The 18,971-nt window shown below is 37.7% G+C and overlaps 1 protein-coding gene across 2 annotated transcripts; it reads left to right on the top strand.

Annotated features, from left to right (window-relative positions):
• The first annotated feature begins 48 nt into the window (after positions 1 to 48).
• On the top strand, positions 49 to 16,266 carry LOC134643821 (high-affinity choline transporter 1-like). Of its 2 annotated transcripts, XM_063496394.1 has the most exons (10): positions 49 to 97; positions 2,939 to 3,079; positions 8,188 to 8,408; positions 8,961 to 9,074; positions 10,005 to 10,160; positions 10,452 to 10,600; positions 11,701 to 11,844; positions 13,178 to 13,331; positions 13,413 to 13,630; positions 13,724 to 16,266. In XM_063496394.1, the coding sequence occupies exons 3-10, from the start codon at positions 8,225 to 8,227 to the stop codon at positions 14,279 to 14,281; spliced, it is 1,677 nt and encodes a 558-aa protein (XP_063352464.1). In that variant the 5' UTR covers positions 49 to 97; positions 2,939 to 3,079; positions 8,188 to 8,224; the 3' UTR covers positions 14,282 to 16,266. The 2 variants fall into 2 exon arrangements, with proteins under 2 accessions (XP_063352464.1, XP_063352491.1); XM_063496421.1 differs by lacking the exon at positions 10,005 to 10,160.
• The last annotated feature ends 2,705 nt before the right edge of the window (positions 16,267 to 18,971 follow it).

Raw genomic sequence — 18,971 nt, 5'->3', positions numbered from 1 at the left:
TGCTGGAAACCGTTATTGCCTCCACCTGGTGAAAAACACGAAATGCGCATTTTACAGCAAACTTCTCCGCACTTCGGTTCCGTACAACCACATTCGGGTAAGAGGAGTCATTTTTACTTAAGGTGACTTATAGACGAAGGAATATGAAACATGAGCAAAAATCTGATGCATAAAATACTAATAAGTTTAGAAAATGTGCCATGTGTTGAACTTGTGTGTCTCTCGAAGTTTGTTTGGTTTGGGGGGTTTTGGTTTGTTTGTTTTTTTTTTTTTTTTTACTACAACCAAAGTTCAAATTTGTCAACAGAACAAGCATTTATGTTTACTGTGAGACAGGGTTGTCTACATCAGTTATTTTCAAAAGCTTCTATGCCAAAGGGCAAGCCAACATAACAATGCACACCTGAGTTAACGTGTGCTCAAAATAACTCCTGCATCATATAATCACTGCTCATTTTAATTGTATTTTTCGACATTTGTAGCATCTGATTATAGCGCCCCCCCATCTTTATATTTTTTTCTTTTTCTAAGAGAGCTAGCCTACTATCATATGCTTTGCCTCAGTGGCCTTATCAAACAGTCCAACAAACGGTCTAGGTGCATCTGGTTCAGATATAGCCCTTTCTCAGTGAAAGAAGCCAACTTGGTCTGAGGTCTGTTTACACCCTGAGTAAGGCTCAAGTTGTCTTCCTGAAAGCGCTGTAACTAAGTTCAAGGATGCAATTCCACGGTTATCTCCTTCGATGTCATGTGCCAACACAATGCAGAGCACTGTTTACGAACCTGGATACAGTCGCTCCCCTGAAAAAGAAAGCCTGAAATCATTGCTTGACTCCCTGGTATAACTGTTCCTGGCAAACCTGCGCCTTAAAGCAGATAAAACGTAAGCTTGAGAGGAAATGGCATCTCATTAAGTTAGAGCTTCATTTAGCCTGGAAAAGGAGTTTGCTGCCCTAGCAAAAAGCCCTGGTTGAAGAAAAAAAGAACAACCCCAGGTTTCTTTTCAGCACTTTATTCAGGCTGACAAAGAGTCAGAGCTCTGCTGAGCCAAAGATTAATTAAACATTATCTTGAACTTCTTCATGAATACAATTTTAACCACGAGAGAAAAACAATATTCATAACAGTCCCACAGACATATTATGCATATACAGCTACTTTCAGTACTATTGATATTTATTTAGATTCTTTCTCTCTAATTGGTCTTTCTGAGTTAACATCAATAATCACTTCTTCAAAAGCATCAATGTGTGACCCCATTCCTACAAGTCCATTTGGTAATGCTTTAATCTTGATTATGATCTCTTTTGGCAACGTACCACAGGCCTTTAAGGTGGCAGTAATTAAACCATTGCTTAAAAAGAAACCCCCTGTCCAGCTAAATCAAAGACAATCTCCAGCCTTCCTTTTTATCTCAGAAATTCTTAAAGGAGTTGTTGTAAAAAAGCTAACAGATCATCTGCAGAGGGATGGTTTATTTGAATAGTTTCAGTCATGTTTAGGAATTCATCACAGCTTTATGTTTAATGATCTTCCTATGACCTCTTACAGCTCATGTCTCTGCTTGTCCTGCTAGACCTCAGTGCAATGTTCAGTACTGTTGATCACAACATTTTATTACAGAGATTAGAGCATGCTGTAAGAATAGTAAAATAATAAATGTACTGTGCTGCAGTGGTTTGAATCATATTTATCTATTAGACTCTAATTTGTTCGTGTAAATGGAGAGTGGAATCTTGGAGTCATTTTTTGACCAGGGTAACTCCTTTATTTTGTATAATAAAAAAAAAAAAGTGTTTAATTATTTCTAATGTTAGAAACATCCTGTCTCAGAGTGATGCTTAAAAAAAACTAGTAAATTCATTTATTACTTCTAGGCTGGACTACTGTAATTCAGTAGTATGTGAAATTGAAAATGTGTTATCACAGTAATGCTGACTTTTAAAACGGTTTGTGACGGTTTATTTCAGCATGTTGTCATCACAAGTGAATAATCTGATAACGAAAATATCATCACTGCCAAATCAACATACCCAGTGTACTTTACCACTCAGGCTCTGGGCCATTAGGAAAGTGTTTATGTTGAACCCTGCCCAATAAATGCCCCTGACATAGACTTAACTCCAACTTTGACCCTCAAACTGGCTTTTGAAAGAGTATAAAATATTAGGATCAGCTAAAAAGTTATAAGTTTGGAAGATTTTTTTACATCATGGGTCTAAATAAATTCTGACACAAAATATGCTGACAAGAGAACTTTTTGTTTATGTGTAATTTATCTTTAGTTTACAGTGCCAGATGACGTCAGTCACACATAGACAAGCAGTTCGTGAAAAAGTTGCAACTTACGGTGGGAACAAGGTCATAACTGTTTCAAAATAATAATATTTTTTTATACATGAACATGAAGTGAAAAGGGCGTCTGTAATCTGTAAATATAACAAGGGTTACCCTGTCCACAAACGAGTTATCATAGATACAGTATGTAACGTAATCATATTTATACTCTTATTAAAAAGACTTATTCACTGATGAATTAAAAATTCTGAGCGAGTTACATGATTCTGAAATCATGTGACATTCTGAAGAATGAGTGCTGCTCTTTTATGTTTTTTGCTAAAACACAGGATTTTGATTGCACTGTAACAATGTCTACACTATATTTTAGATTGCATCGCAACTTTTGCAGAAGTCAAGACTCTAAATACTCCTTCCGCCACAAATCCATTAGCTAAAAGTTGAAATTCAGTAATTCTTTAGATTTAAAACTTTTATCTGTTGGCATTTATTAAATCTAATTATTTCCTCTGGTATCACTATTCTTAAACAGCCACTTTTTTTCTGCCTGGAAATGATCGTAAATTGCTGGTTCCTTTGAGGTCTGTGAGGAATGAAAAAACCTGTCCAGCCTTAGATTTTTGTGTCTTATCTACAATAGGCTCAGCCCTCTATGCCACGAGGAGGCTTAGACTGGCTATGAGACAAACAGAAAAAACAGTCAGGCAGAGACGATAGGAACGCAGCCCTGGAAAGGATTCAGAAAGGTACTAGAATACCCACACTGCAACCAGCTAAGCAGGTAATTAGTGTTTGACTTTGATTTTCATTGCTTAAACCTGTCACAGTTAGCAGTTAGCAATAGCTTCTGTCTGTATTTACTGCAGCTGTTGACTGTAAATTAAACTAAGCTGGTCTCTGATAAAGCAAGCATGTGTTTTAGTTTTGCACTTCCTGGTGACTAAGATTTAAAACACAGTAAAAGTGTAAAAGTTTACAAATAATTGTCACTGTATCACTTTTTAATCTACACAGAAAGGTCACTCAGATCAGGTTTTACTGCTGCATTATCACATTTATATTATGCCAAAATGCCTTTATATGGATTTATAAAATTATTTTTAATAGCTTTCATGACAGTTTGTAACAAGTTTTTAAAAGTATTTTAAGTGGTGAAGGTAATGCTTTACATGTTTACTGTTCCCAATGCTTTTCCTTGAACGCAATGTTGGAGAATAGTTAGGTGTGGCTCACATTTAACCTACTGTTAGTGCGATATATCCTTATGAAATAACTACTTCCTACCTAACCAGTACTCTAGATCAGTTAGGTGTTTTTCAGTTGCCAAGGCTTTTTGCAAATTATGTGGTGTGCACTTTTTCTTTTTTTGTTGCCTCTATGATGGTGTGATAAAGAGAGGGAATTCACACAGGCAGACTTTACACTGTTAAAACTTTCCCTGAAATAAAACAAGCTTTTAGAGCTGTGAACTTTGTCCAAAGATGTACCTCTCAATGACTCCTTTTATTAATAAATGCAAATTGTGTTATTTTTGTTCTAGCTGTTAGTGTGAGTAGGCTCTAATGTGATAGGTGAGTGAATCTTTTAAGGTTAATTGAGTTGAAAGAAAAAACACACCCAAATTGTTACAGGCAGGCTGTTGCCATGACATTTGTTGTTAGTAGATTAAAGAAAAGCTTTGGTGCTTATTTACAACCCCTCAGTAGATGAAAGCCTTAAACTTGCAACATCAGATTTGTTTATTATAATATAACAATGTATATTTTTGTTTTTTCAGAAAAATTCATGTCCATAAGTGTTTTAACGAAGCTCACTTATTTAAAATGTTGTGAATTTTCTAAGTCATAAATTAATTACTCACCCCGAAAAAACTGGTCCAACAGAAACTGAACATCGTAAACAGCAGTGGTAAAGCGGGTTATCCAGAGACTACACGGTTGACATGTTAATTTATAGCCTAACAAATGTCAAAGTCTCCTGGTCAACTTATTGTACCCCAGGCTCTCTGCCACGATTTCTGTGTCAGTTTATGTCCACACCTGCAGTAGCTCTGTGGCTCATTAGTAGAGCCCAACACACAGTTTACAAAGTGCTTACATTTTTTGCCAATGTGATGCTGACTCTACTCCATAAGTAACTTTTAAGATTGTAATAGTTGGCCCTGATCAAAATGAATATTGTGCCCAGACTGCTATATCCTCTGCAAATGATCCCCATCTTGTTATCTAACAAGGTTATTAAGGTTTTGGAGGGTTGGTTAAGTGCTTTTATATGGAGCAAAAGAAGGCCCAGACTTAAAATGGCCACACTCCAGATGTCCATTCGAGATGGAGGTGTTGATTTACCCAATCTGCCACTTTACCAACTTGCTATTCATCTTACAGTGATCGCAGACTGGCTCAGATGCGACTCTACCTCGATCTGACTTGAGATTGAATCCTCTCAGTCCAAATGTCCCCCGTTTAATTTGTTATTTGTTAAAGAGATCAGTGAAGTCAAAAAACTGTCCAACAATCCTATTACCCTATGCTCTGTCAAGGCCTAGAGGTCTGTCCGTGCTTTGGAGGGTCGGGCCCATTTGACATCCTCCCTGGCTCCTGTTATGAATGGCCCTTATTTCTTGCCTGGATGTCTGGACCGGGGTTTTGTGGTCTGGTCTAATTTGGGGCTGGTTAACTTGGGTGATCTGTTTCCTTTCAGCAGCTTCAACAATGTTTTGGCCTTCAAAATGTGGAATTCTTTAGATACCTGCAACTGAGGCACTTTATAATTAATGAAACCACCCTATTGTTGGAACCTACTAGGTCCGCAGTGGAGGATGCTTTGTCCTCCCTGCAGTCTGGAAAATCCATCAGTTCCTTTTCTAAGGTTCTTAACTCTAGCTCAGCCCCTCGCTTCCTGGCTGCTAAACAGGCCTGGGAAAGAGACCTAGGCCGCTCAATAAATGATCCAGACTGGCAGGAGATTTGGGCCTGTGTCTCTAAGATATCTGTCTGTAATCGGGCTAAATCGATTCAGTTAAAAATTGTTCATCAGGCATACATCACACCCTCTTTAAAAAGTAAAATAGATGTAAACTCCTCCCCTTTATGCTGGAAGTGTAATGCGGAGGAGGGTGACTTTATGCATTGTTTTTGGTCATGTGTGAAAATTCTATATTTCTGGTCGGGTGTGCAAAGGTACTTTCAATTATTTTCAACTCTGTGGTTCCTCTGGACCCTCTCTGTCTTATATTGAGAGTAATGGACAATCTGGTTATCAAAGGCAAGCACAAGAGACTGTTCCAGCTGTTATCTTTTGTGGCCAGGAAGAATATCCTGCTCCTCTGGGGCAGGCCAGCAATCCCAACTAAGAAATCCTGGCATAACATTGTTATGGACTGTATTCCCAATGAATATATAACTTGTATGCTCAACTCCACCTTGGACTCTTTCCACAGAACCTGGGACCCATATCTGAAATACGTTGGACCTGTACTGTCATCCTCCTTGTTACGGGGCTTTCCCAAACTGAATTAATTTGCCTGAATATTGGTCTTATTGATTTGTTTTGATCCCTAGTGGGGTTGTGGTTTACCTCAACTGCCTTGTATGTGCCTCAGAACCTTGTATTGCCTGAGCTAAGTTCTGTTCTGGTTCTTGTGTACTTTTTCTTTTGTCATTGTCTGTTACTATGGAAAAAATCCTAATAAAAAATATATTAAAAATAATAATAATAATAATAATAATAATAATAATAATAATAATAATAATAATGGTTTTAGCTGTAATTTAAATAGCAGAACAGAGTACTTCAAAGCATCATCTGTACAGTTAAAATAATTAAAGGACTGGTTATTCGCCATTTAAAAAAAAAAGTGTAATAGTTCTGGTGTTGCTGGCTTATGTTTTTTTTCTGTGATCAAACCACTAGAACACAGTTTAATGAAGGCATTAGCTGGGTTTTCATTATCAATAGCCACACTGGTCAGTACTGAAACTACGACACGGTTTGCTATAAATCTTCATATCTTTTTTATTTTACACCTACGGTATCTTGACATGATTGATTTGAGATTTGGTATTTTAGATACCTAATTTGATATTGAAACAGACACTATGATGAAGTCAGTACATTACTTTTATTCTTTTGCTCTACATCCTGCTGAGGAAACAACTAGGAACAGGTTACTACTAAGGTTACTACGGTGACTGTTACTAGCATCTATACTGGCAAACATTCTTTTCATTCAGGGCACTCCGTTGTGTCCAACTTAGGCGGCTTACCACCATTTGTTGTTTGTTGTTGTTCTTCGTGAGTTTTACTGAGTTTTTACTGTGAATGAGTGTTGTGTGTGTCAGGTCAGCTGGGTTACTGATGAAGAGGTTATTTGTGGACCTTTATCTCTTCTTGCTTTTCAGCACACTGTCTTGGACTTTTTAAAAACTTAGTGCTTGATCTAAGTGTCTAACATGTAGCAACAACCGTCAAAATCATTCTTAGCTGTGAGCTCCTCCTGTCAGTACGGTCTAGCAGCAGAGCCAAGCCAGTGGATATTTCTCTGGAGCTTTCTAGACCGTATAGAAAAATCCTCACATAGGAAACAAGGGTGAAGAGGTGGGATTCAGGTGCGACTCAGAAACATGAGCCTTAACAACCGTATAAAGCTGCTGGCTCGCCCTACAATCCTCTTGTCCACTGTACAGCCCTTAGCTCTCTTATTGAGCCCTGCCTTGACATGCAACAGTGTTTGTAGTGGTTGTGTGAGTTTGACTGTGGGAATATGCTGTGTGGGTAAGCTGCAAACAAATTTCCCTTTTTTGGGATTGATAAAGTTGGACTGAATCTGAATAATAAACTACGCAACACTGTTTTCAAGTTCACAAGACAAATAAATAGAAGATGTGAACAGTTCTGATGAAGATTTTCTTTTAGACACAGGTAGGCTTGTCTTCCCTAAACTGTCACTTAAATAGCACTCCCAAAATCTCAAAAACTCAATAAATGTCCTTAATTTTCCAATCATTTCTAGTATCAATCATTGAAAAACTAGCAAAAATATAAGAGAATTTAATGGAACCCCCTGATCTCCATCACAAAGTTTCACTCCGACTTTAACCAAGTGAGGCCATCAAGGCTGTAGCCACAGGTTTCTGACGTCCTAGTGGAAAAATAGAGAGATTTCTGGTCTTCAGAAAGTAGCTTTAATCTTTTCTTATATCCAGACTCCTCTCTCTTTCTAACTCATCTTATTTCTTAATTTGAATTAATTCTGTTTTCTTGATGATCTTTTAGGATAGAAGATGATTCTGTACTGACTGAATACATTTTTAACCCCTTTCACTAACTTAATAACTAGTAAACAGTAAAAATAAATGTAACTAAAAATATGGTCTAGTATTTAGAATTCTGCTACATTGGTTGTGTGCCACCTGACTGTTCTGACAGCTTATTCATCTACAGATATCAGTTTATAGAGCTGTAAGGTTAATTACAGAGTTTCTTTTTCCATTTCCAGCCTTGGTTTTCTGAACATGGTTTTGGAGACATGCCAATATAAAACTAAACTATAGCTGAGTAATTCAACCAAGAGAGAAAAGTCTTAAAAACAAACCTTACATTGGGGTTGGAATTTTCCTTCACAATCAAGAGCTATTCTGGGAGTTGTGAGAAACAAGTCAGTAGAAACTCAACTGTAGAAACTGTCAAACATTTACTAAAATCTAATCAAACAGTAGCACCCCAGACTGCCCTTGAATGCCCCACCCTTATCACATTACAACTGATAGTTCATAGTTTAAAGTTGGCAGCACAGTTTGTAGGAAACGTTAGGGTTGAACTAAACATTTTGCATTTGAAAATCAACTTATTAGTCTTATTCTTTTTTTTCTTTTCCTTTTTTTTCATCAGTGGAACCAAGTTTTGCCAGTCATCAAGGCAGCACACAATGGCTCTGAACATCCCGGGGCTGGTGGTAATGGTGATCTTCTACCTGATGGTGCTGGGCACTGGCCTGTGGGCCTCGATGAAGTCCAAACGGGTGCAGAAAAGCAGCCAGGCAGCCCAGACAGAGGTCACGTTGCTGGGAAACAGAGGGATCAGTCTGGTAGTAGGAGTCTTCACAATGACCGGTGAGAGTACATGTTTGTGGATATTTGGTTGTTATTGTAGGCTTTCATTGAGTGAAACTGTGTAAGAACATAGTGAAGCACAAAATGAGTATGTTGTTGCATGAGGTCATCACAGTGCAGCTTTTTTAATAGAACAAGTTATATTCTCTTCTAACTCCACCAAAGTAAATAGTAAAATAGCTGGTGAACAACAACCCGTCTCTCTTTAACAGGGAGCCCCCCGTTTGACATCCTTTCAACAAAAACATGTGCCGCTATTAAGATAAAGGGACTAGCCTGTTCAGATGTAAAAAACAACCTTTCTTAATACAGTTATTTTAAAAATATATTGTTGTGCCTCCTTTATTACATATTACAGTGAATTACAGTGAAGTGGAACCATTAAGCTTAAGTAGATTTTTTATTAATATTTCTTGCTTAGTCTAAAAAAAACCCCCCAAAAAAACAGTAAACTGCTTATCAGTAGGCAATATTAATTTAGAAGCCTCTTTACCTGAGCCTGAAGGTCACAGTGTAATTCCTCTATGTGTGCTTATGCTGTGCTCTCTACAGCTACTTTTGTTGGAGGGGGCTTTATCGTTGGTCTGACAGAGGCAGTGTACACACCAACTATGGGGCTGGCCTGGGCGGTCATGCCACTAACAGCAGCCCTGTCTTTTATTGTTGGTAAGAGTTTTAATAATAACACCATTACCTGTATAATTTCTGAATTTGCACATGATTTCCCATTTCCCATTTTCTGAAGAGAGCGGCTCGTGTGTGTGTGTGTGTGTATGGTACTACAGAATTTAATCATTATGATATCCCTGTCACATACTCGGTTACGCCTACAAATATCATATTCATTTGAACTATTATGTAACATCTACAAAAACAACCTTTTTCAAAGCAAGGTTTTTATTTTTAGATATTATTTTTAATGTCTAAATCAGGAATGTGTTTTATAAGACAAAGGCATATATATGTGTGGAAAAATATGATTTCTATATGATTACTTTAAATGTGTATTAAATAGGAACGCCACAAATTTTCACAAACACTTTTTCTGCCTCTAGAGGAAGCTGTGCAAAATCATAAGGATTAGTCGAGAGTCAACACTGTTTCTGAAGGGCCTCTTTTATTGTTGTCCACAGTGAATCAGTGTTACAGGGCTGTAACGATAAACCGCTGGAGTACTCTTTTGAACGCACAACAGACTGCTTGCAGTGGCACTTACATGTAGGGACCCAAATTTGTCCCCCTTTTATGTGTTTTTTCATAATCCTGTCACGACTAGAAAAATCTAAAAACCTACCTTTTCTAAATTAGGCTTTGAAAAATACAGGCCAGGCATGTCTTAAAAGCAAGTGGGGACACATCTGTGCAAATTAGCAATGAATGAATCTTAAAGAGGAAGTCCACTGATTTTCAGTAGTGAATGTGAAGAAATGTGTTCTACCTGTAGATGGAACTGCTCAAAATTTGGTAAATACAACAAATATTAGTTAGTTGAGAGCCAGCGCTGGGCCTGCAGGCCTGAGTGGTCTGCATCCAGTGGCACTCTTATGCAGGCAGGGACACAAACTTGTCTCCCTTTGTTTGATTTTAATCGTTAAGGTGGACTTTTCTTTGCCAAACCAATGAGAGAAAGAAAATATGTGACAATGATGGACCCGTTCCAGATCAAGTATGGAAAGTCAATAAGTGGAGCTCTGTCCGTGGCTCTGTTAATTTCTGATCTAATCTGGGTGACAGGAACTCTTATCGGCTTAGGTGAGTGATACCCACATAATTTTTGTTTTCCTTCTCTAGTAATAACACCTGCAACTGAATAATTTCCAGGATAGAGACAAGTGTTTTAAGTTCGGCTGCTATAATAGTTTTAACTGCATCCAAAACACATATACAACAAACTAGTATGATAATATTAACTAGAATTTCATTAAGTCATACTGACGCATGCTGTTGGTGTCATCCTAAAGTGACTGAACACATTTTCCTAAACTGAATGAAGGTAATTCTGATATATGTGATTCTGTATCATTTACTGTGTTACTTTTATAGGAGCAACAATAAGTGTGGTCCTGGATTTATCCTACGCTGTTTCCATTTGGATCTCTGCTGCTGTAGCCATCATATACACATTAATGGGAGGTCTCTACTCTGTAGCCTACACAGACATAATACAGCTAACACTCATTTTCTTCAGTATGGTGAGTTCACTTGCATGGAAAACTACATCCCTCCTTAATAAAATGTAGGGAAACTGTGTTTAATATATATAAAAGAGCACAATTAATGCAAATACTTTAAAGCCTGTATGGATTTGAAAATACATAGACAATACATGAAAACTTAGTAGTTGTTGTGGCGGGGGGGGTTGTTTGTTTTTTTTAATTTGATGGCACTTCACTTTAAAAAAGAAAGTAGTATGTGCATTAATGCCTCCAAACTCATCAGGTTGTGTTTATAGCAAGTTGGATGTTCCCTCTGCTCCTTGGCCATGAGAAAAACAAGATCTGTGGCTTTGAAAAAAAAAAAAAAACACTTTTATTTATGCACCACAGGAGAGGTTTTAAAACTTTTTTCAGTTTTCTTTCTGTCTCCTTAAATTATATTAAACATCAGTTTTGTCTTTGTGAGTTTTGATCTATGACTGATGGTGCTCACTGGACACTGTTTTTAGACTGAGGGCCTGAAGGTCTTTAATCGTTTGTTTTCTGGCTCCTCTAGATTCTCCAGATTGTCTGAATCTTCATGCACATTATGTACTAAAGATGATGAAACTGGCAATTATTTGAGCTGTTTCCCTAATTATACATTTCTTCCTTAATTGTCGTTGCCCTCGTCCCACCCCTTTTTTAAGCGTGTTGTGACCATTAAATTCTAAATCAGCCTATATTTTTTTTGAAAAACAATAGATTTTAATCTGAGGTTGAAGGGTTAATCTTTATGATAAATGACATGGTTCTTTACCTTCTGGAGCATGTGTGCTGTGATTATACACCTTTTCCTCAGCAGCTTTGATTTATCCCAGTGTCAAAAAATACACAGCGTTAACAATGCCCGTCTGGACCATAAACAGTTCGCAGAAGAGAGTCTTAACCACAACAGTTTCACATACTGCTTATAATACAGGATTGGAATGGTTTCCAATATATTGCATTGTATTTGTATTACAATTTTACAGTGTTTTTACATTTTGCATCCCAACTTTTTGGAAACGGGGTTTTAATGTAAGCAAATCTAATGTGATTGTGAATATTGTGACTATCTTAGTCTTTATGTCATTGGATCTTCTTCTGTTCTGCAGTGGCTCTGTGTCCCCTTCACCTTAATGAACCCCCACTCTATGGACATTACTAAGACTGCTTTCAACTTTACCTACCAAGCCCCCTGGATTGGTTCTGTAGATAAAGAAAGGCTATGGAGATGGATTGATAATTTCTTATTATTGGTAAGGCCTGCATTTATTTTTATTTAGGACTGAATTTGTAAAAGCAACAAACACAGAAAAACATTAGCAGTTGCAGAGACCAAGACAGATTTCTAGCACTAGTCTCTTGATGGGTATTAAAAGATCTAAATGTTTAAAATGAAGGTCACTAAGTACAAACAATCATCCAAAATAAACTATGTGAATGACCACGGCAGATGCCGTGCAGGTGCGTCCGCCTTCCCTGCACGGCACCGCAGGCCACACCCCGCCACAACTATTACAAAGAAGAACCTAAAATGACCATAATTTAAAAAAGAAGAAGAAGAATTTTAATTTGATTCTATTTTATTTATACAGTGCCAAATCACAGCAACAGTTGCCTCAAGGCGCTTTATATTGTAAGGTAGACCCTACTATTATACATACAGAGAAAAACTCAACAATCATATGAGCAAGCATTTTGGCGACAGTGGAAAGGAAAAACTCCCTTTTTAACAGGGAGAAACCAGCAGACAAAGGCTCACCTAACTGTTGTAGAAAAACGTTTAAAATCCTTGAATCTGCTTTAAAGTGAGTATTTAAGTAATTTATACAGTTATCAAAACTCAAACCAAGCAGTGACTCACCTGTAAATGGATCTGTTTCAAAAAGCAGTTTTCATACTCTGACTATGAACCTCAAGCAAATGAAATCCAAGATGGGAACAGTGGTTCCAGTAGCGGTTCCAGGTCAGAGATGGATCAATCAGGTTCATAAACAAAATAAAGAACAGGGTCTCCCTTTAAATCCAGAAAAACCTAAGGATATCAATGTGGACCACGATATTCATCTTAGAAAACATGAGTGGAGAAATTGTGGTTAACAAGTGAACTCTATCAAATTACATTCAGCAATATTCAGTCATTCAGCATTAGGCCTTCATGGGTATGAAATTGTTTGCATGGTGTAAGCCAAATGATGTAATGAGGGGGGTAAAGGACATAGTTTTCATTGAATTTAATGATTATTAATACTTATAACTATAATTAATACTAGAAATGTTCATTTACATTCGAGGGACCTCTGAACAAGTACTGAAACTCCAAATAGACACAGAACAATTATTCTGACGAGAGACAAATGAGCAAATGTTTCAACCTATAATGTGCACTCCATCTGAACATTATAAACCTAAAGCACACAAGTTAACTCAAAATGAAATAAACAGTTTGTAATTTGCTGAGTGCTAATAAAATGCACATAATTAGAGATAAAACTAAAGTTGAGAGATTATAAACTAAAACAACATTACCCTAATAAATGACTAACTAACAAAATGAACGGCTAACTGTCACACTGTCATTTGTTTAAGGCTTTAGGTAACCTTGGATATCAGGACTTCCACCAGAGGACTCTGTCAGCCTCCTCATCAAATACAGCCAGGATCACCTGCTTTATTGCAGCTCCACTTATTTTTGTACTTGGAATCCCATCTGTGTTGATTGGAGCAGTCGCAGCATCAACAGGTACAACAATAGAGAAATATATTTAATAAAATTGTTAAAATATATTTTCATTTATTTGTACTTTTTATGTTTTTATGCCAGATTGGAACATGACCTTATATGGCTCCCCATCCCCCTTCGAGCGAGGAGACGCTGGTCAGGTTCTGCCAATTGCTCTGCAGTACCTCACTCCAAACTACATCTCCATCATTGGTATTGGAGCTGTAGCTGCTGCTGTGATGTCCTCAACAGACTCTGCGCTATTATCCGCAGCCTCCATCTTCTCATCCAACATATATAAGAACATCCTAAGGACCACAGTAAGAGACCTGAAAGGAGAAGATTAGAGTTGTGGTTATGTCTTTTCTGTTTCAGTTTCCAAATTTGATTTTATTTTGGGGGTTTTTTTGCAGGCATCAGACAGGGAGCTCCAGTGGGTGATCCGTGTCACTGTGGTCCTGGTGGGCGTGGCTGGCACATCGCTCACCTTCCTAAACAACAGCATCATGGTTTTTTGGATCCTGGGCTCAGACATAACCTACACCATCATGTTCCCTCAACTAGTCTGCGTCCTCTTTTTTAACATCTCCAATGGTTATGGCTCCATCATGGGCTTGCTAGTTGGAGTGCTGCTGAGATTGCTCAGTGGTGAACCATCCATAGGCTTACCTGTTGCCCTTCACTTCCCGGGTTGCACTCTTGAAGATGGCGTGTATGTCCAGCGCTCTCCGGTCAGGACTATCTGCATGTTATCCACTATCTTTGTTACTTTGTTGTTCTCCTACCTGTCATCACTACTCTTCAACAGAGGATTGATTTCTGAGAGGTGGGACATATTCAAAGTGAAGGCCAACAAACAATCACAAAAACTAACATTAACGAGCAATGGCATCATCAAAACAGACAAGGAGGAGAAGCCTGATGGTCAGAATGAAACTGAACTAATGCTAACCACCAGTCAGTTGGAGTGACAAACTAATGATTTAGTGGGATGCAGATGTGTGTTTTTATGGTGATATATTATCACACCTTCTATTTTTATGCCAAACATTTTGTGAATTGATCATGTTGGCCTTAGGACCTTGGAGGAATTCATTGATTCTTCCAAAGTCATCCATTCGTTTATAATCAGTGCATTCTTCTACATGCAGTATATACATTCCTTAAAATTACATTGAAGTAATTTCTTTGAATTCATTTTACTAGGATTTCTTTAACTGATTGTTAGCAATGGTGAATTATACTGATATAGTGTTACAACAATAAAATTCCCAAAGAAACTGGGAGATAATACATGAATCACTGAATGAATATGAGTCCGTTTATATGTATGACTCTTATGTAGCATCCATACCACTGGCATTCATTTTGCTGGATGGACGTATGGAATGGAAGATGGATGTTCGCAGTGAAGTGCTTCCTTACAAAACAAATTATGATTTGGGAAGAGAATTAAAAATATTTTTCGACTTGCACTTGTACTACAATCAGCTGACTGCAGTTCATTTTGAACTGAAGAGGAAGATAGTTTTACAGCGTGGATATGGACATTATTTTTATTTTTATTGTCCAAAGGAGGAGAGCACCGTGGGAAAGTGCAAACTACATTGACAGAAACTGCATTATGCTGCTAACACAACTCTTTGCCAACAACTGCAAGGACAGGATGCTAACGCTAAGCTAACCAAAAACCCAGAGTGACTTAAAGCTGAGTGAATGCTGACCCCACCCAGCAGCCAGACCCTGAACTTCAACAGGTAACATCAGTGATGAGCAGTCAGGCTCTACCTGTTCATGTTGCTAAAGTAGAATCACTGTGGACATTACTGTAAAGTTTCTTTGTTCCGGTTCTAATCTTTGTGTTGCCGGCTTTGTGTTCGCATGTAAATGCTTTGAGAAATATCATATGTGTGTCCTCATTAGGTTCAGGATTTGTGTTGGTGTGTAGGGCTGTAGTATATAGGTTTATATTGATAAATGGTAATTATGAGACTGTGTGTTTCATGTAATTTTACGGAAAAATGCTGATATAATGTAAAGAGTAACAAATTACTGTCTTCTGGGAGTAATTACTTTTAGTAATGACCCCAACACTAATCAACACCAAGAGTGGAAATACTGCCATTATGCACAAACGTTTGACAACACAACATGCAATTAAGTTGCACAAATATAATGTCTTCTATATGCTGCTTAGTGATGATGGTGACTCTCAAAGTGGATGCATGAGAATCCAATGAGAGTTGATAATGGAATCAGAATCGCTAAATTCTTATCAATTCTAGTCAGACTACAGGACAATTTTTCACTGTGCCAGAGTCTATGTTAAAAAACTCAAGTACAGTATGGCCTGTAGCATTTGTATGATAGTTTACTGGCAGTGGTTTCGGTCACAGTCATGTTGGAGCTGTAGTAACAAACAAATGGTTTACTGGAATGGAGATTTGTGTTGTTATAATGTTACACTAAACAGAGAATTGACATTTGAAGTACATTTAACTGTTACTAACTGTTAGCCGTATGAACATTATGTAAAATCTATATCTCGCATGCATTCTGCAGTGTGTAAGTGTAGGTGTTAGCATGCCTGTATACCACTTATTTAAATATATGTTCTGTGTGCACTGATATAGGGTACTCATGTGTTACATTTAGTGCGTGTGTGTATCATATATAGCAGGATTTTGTTGGGATTTAAAGGAAATCAATATGCAATTACAATCCTATTTCCAATAATCTTAGGTCAGTCACTACAGTTAAATGTAATTCGAGAAACAAATCTAAGATTTGGAAATAATTTCTTTGGATTGTTCAAATGTTTAAATTTAACACAGTATATATCTTGTGAATATCTGAAATATAGCAAAGCTTCTAATTTTGTATTAGAACAGACTCAACTGAAACATAAATCATTATAAGCTCAGCAACAACACTAGTTCTTTAAAGTTAATGGTAAATTACTTTGTAAATTACTAAGTGAAATTACAGTCAGGTCCATAAATATTGGGACATCGACACAATTCTAACATTTTTGGCTCTATACACCACCACAATGGATTCCAAATGAAGCAAACAAGATGTGCTTTAACTGCAGACTGTCAGCTTTTATTTGAGGGTATTTACATCCAAATCAGGTAAACGGTGTAGGAATTACAAGTTTGCATATGTGCCTCCCACTTGTTAAGGGACCAAAAGTAATGGGACAATTGGCGTCTCAGCTGTTCCATGGCCAGGTGTGTGTTATTCCCTCATTACCCCAATTACAATGAACAAATAAAAGGTCCAGAGTTCATTTCAAGTGTGCTATTTGCATTTGGAACCTGTTGCTGTCAACTGCCAAGATGAGATCAAAAGAGCTGTCACTATCAGTGAAGCAAGCCATCATTAGGCTGAAAAAACAAAACAAACCCATCAGAGAGCAAATACATTAGGCGTGGCCAAAACAACTGTTTGGAACATTCTCAAAAAGAAGGAACGCACAGGTGAGCTCAGCAACACTAAAAGACCCGGAAGACCACGGAAAACAACTGTGGTGGATGATTGAAGAACCCTTTTCCTGGTGAAGAAAACACCCTTCACAACAGTTGGCCAGATCAAGAACGTGTGTGTGTGTGTGTGTGTGTGTGTGTGTGTGTCAGTCAAAGTCAACAATCAAGAGAAGACTCCACCAGTGTGAATACAGAGGGTTCACCACAAGATGTAAACCATTGGTGAGCCCCAAAAACAGGAAGGCCAGATTAGAGTTTGCCAAACGACATCTGAAAAAGCCTTCACAGTTCTGGAACAACATCCTATGGACAGATGAGACCAAGATCAACTTGTACCAGAGTGATGGGAAGAGAAAAGTATGGAGAAGAAAAGGAACTGCTTATGATCCTAAGCATACTTAGCATTATCTTGTATTATTGATGATGTGACTGCTGACAAAAGCAGCACGATGAATTGAAGTGTTTCACAGTGCAGATGGACAATGACCCAAAGCGTACTGCAAAAGCAACCAAAGAGTTTTTGAAGGGAAAGAAGCGGACTGTTTTGCAATGGCTAAGTCAATCACCTGACCTGAATTCAATTGAGCATGTATTTCACTTGCTGGAGACACAACTGAATGGAAAATACCCCAAGAACAAGCAGGAACTGAAGACTGTTGCAGCAGAGACCTGGAAGAGCATCACCAGGGATGAAACCCAGTGTCTGGTGATGTCTGTGTGTTCCAGACTTCAGGCTGTGATGGACTGCAAAGCATTTGCAACCAAGTATTAAAAAGTGCAAGTTTGATTTATGGTTCTTGTTCTGTCCCATTACTTTCGGTCCCTTAACAAGCGGGAGGCACATATGCAAACTGTTGTAATTCCTACACCGTTCACCTGATTTGGATGTAAATACCCTCAAATAAAAGCTGACAGTCTGCAGTTAAAGCACATCTTGTTCACTTCATTTGGAATCCATTGTGGTGGTGTATAGAGCCAAAAATGTTAGAATTGTGTCGATGTCCCAATATTTATGGACCTGACTGTAAATGTCTGACCTGAGGCGTCATCATTTTTACTATTGTCACCACTTTCCCCCCCCATCTCCTAGTGTTAGTGAGTTAGTGAATTACTTTGTCTCTAAGAATCTGCTTCTTTATAGACCTTGATTTATTTGTGCCACACTTACACAAGTGACCCCATGTGTCCCATTCATGACATAAAAATTCACACTCACTCAACTCAGCATTTCTGCTCTTTCTTACGCATCATGAGTTGTTTGAACATGCTGATATGGTAGATTATGCAAGATTTCTCTGGTGCTTTTATATTATCTAAATAAAATAAAAAAAATAATAAATTTAAAAAAAAACATGCCCAAACCAACCAACAAGTTTAATGACTTCACCGATGAACTGCCAATATGTTTCTGTATTATTTTGGGCATGTACATGCTTGTTTATACACACATTCAATTTTGGGTGGAGTGGAGGATGCTGTGGTGATTAACTCAGCACACTGAAGTGAGTTTTGTAACACGATCACACTCATTTTTAAATGCGTAAAAATTACCCGATGTTAGACATTTTATATGCAGTCACAACAAGAGACATAATTGGAAAGATACACAAATGCAAAACAATAGAACTTCTAGTACTAGTAGTTAATTAAAGCTGTCTTGTTATTCAATTTTTATTTCAGTTTACTGTAAGGTAAATATGATATTAGAAAGAAACCCTAACGATCACACAATTTTTCATCAAGCACTTGGTGACAGTGGGAAGAAAAAACTCCAGCATCACCAGGCTCAGAGGGGCAGCCTTCCACCATTGTGTCATGAAGCTGTGAAGCCAATATGCAGAACCCAGGACACGAGTGTAGAATAAAAGGGGAGCCTTTAATTCCTGCTTATCGAAAACTAGAAAGTCCAAAAAGTAATCATAGATTTCAAAACCAATTCAACTCCGAATGGTCTAGAAAAGTTATAATAAAACTCATCCAACAGAAGTCATGAAACAAAAGCTCAAGAATAATGTGTGAAAAGCAAACTAAGACGTGACAAATTAATAAGTCAATATAGAAAGTCCACAAATGAAAAACACTGGGTTAGAGAACCCAGGAGAGCGTGAGATACCTGAAAATTCAAAGTAAAACTAGAGCAGAACTCAGACAGGAAGCATACTTAAACCAAAAA

This window comes from Pelmatolapia mariae, linkage group LG2 (genome assembly GCF_036321145.2).
Source record: "Pelmatolapia mariae isolate MD_Pm_ZW linkage group LG2, Pm_UMD_F_2, whole genome shotgun sequence".
NCBI lineage: Eukaryota > Metazoa > Chordata > Actinopteri > Cichliformes > Cichlidae > Pelmatolapia > Pelmatolapia mariae.
Note: the sequence above shows the minus strand (reverse complement) of the source record. Positions and strands in the feature narration are given on the sequence as shown.

Bases quoted from the DNA above. Each gene is read 5' to 3' on its own strand.
- LOC134643821 (XM_063496394.1), top strand. From the start codon at position 8,225: ATGGCTCTGAACATCCCGGGGCTGGTGGTAATGGTGATCTTCTACCTG. The intron at 10,601-11,700 runs GTGAGTTCACTT...TCTGTTCTGCAG, and splicing joins CACTCATTTTCTTCAGTATG to TGGCTCTGTGTCCCCTTCAC. The intron at 11,845-13,177 runs GTAAGGCCTGCA...CATTTGTTTAAG, and splicing joins TTGATAATTTCTTATTATTG to GCTTTAGGTAACCTTGGATA.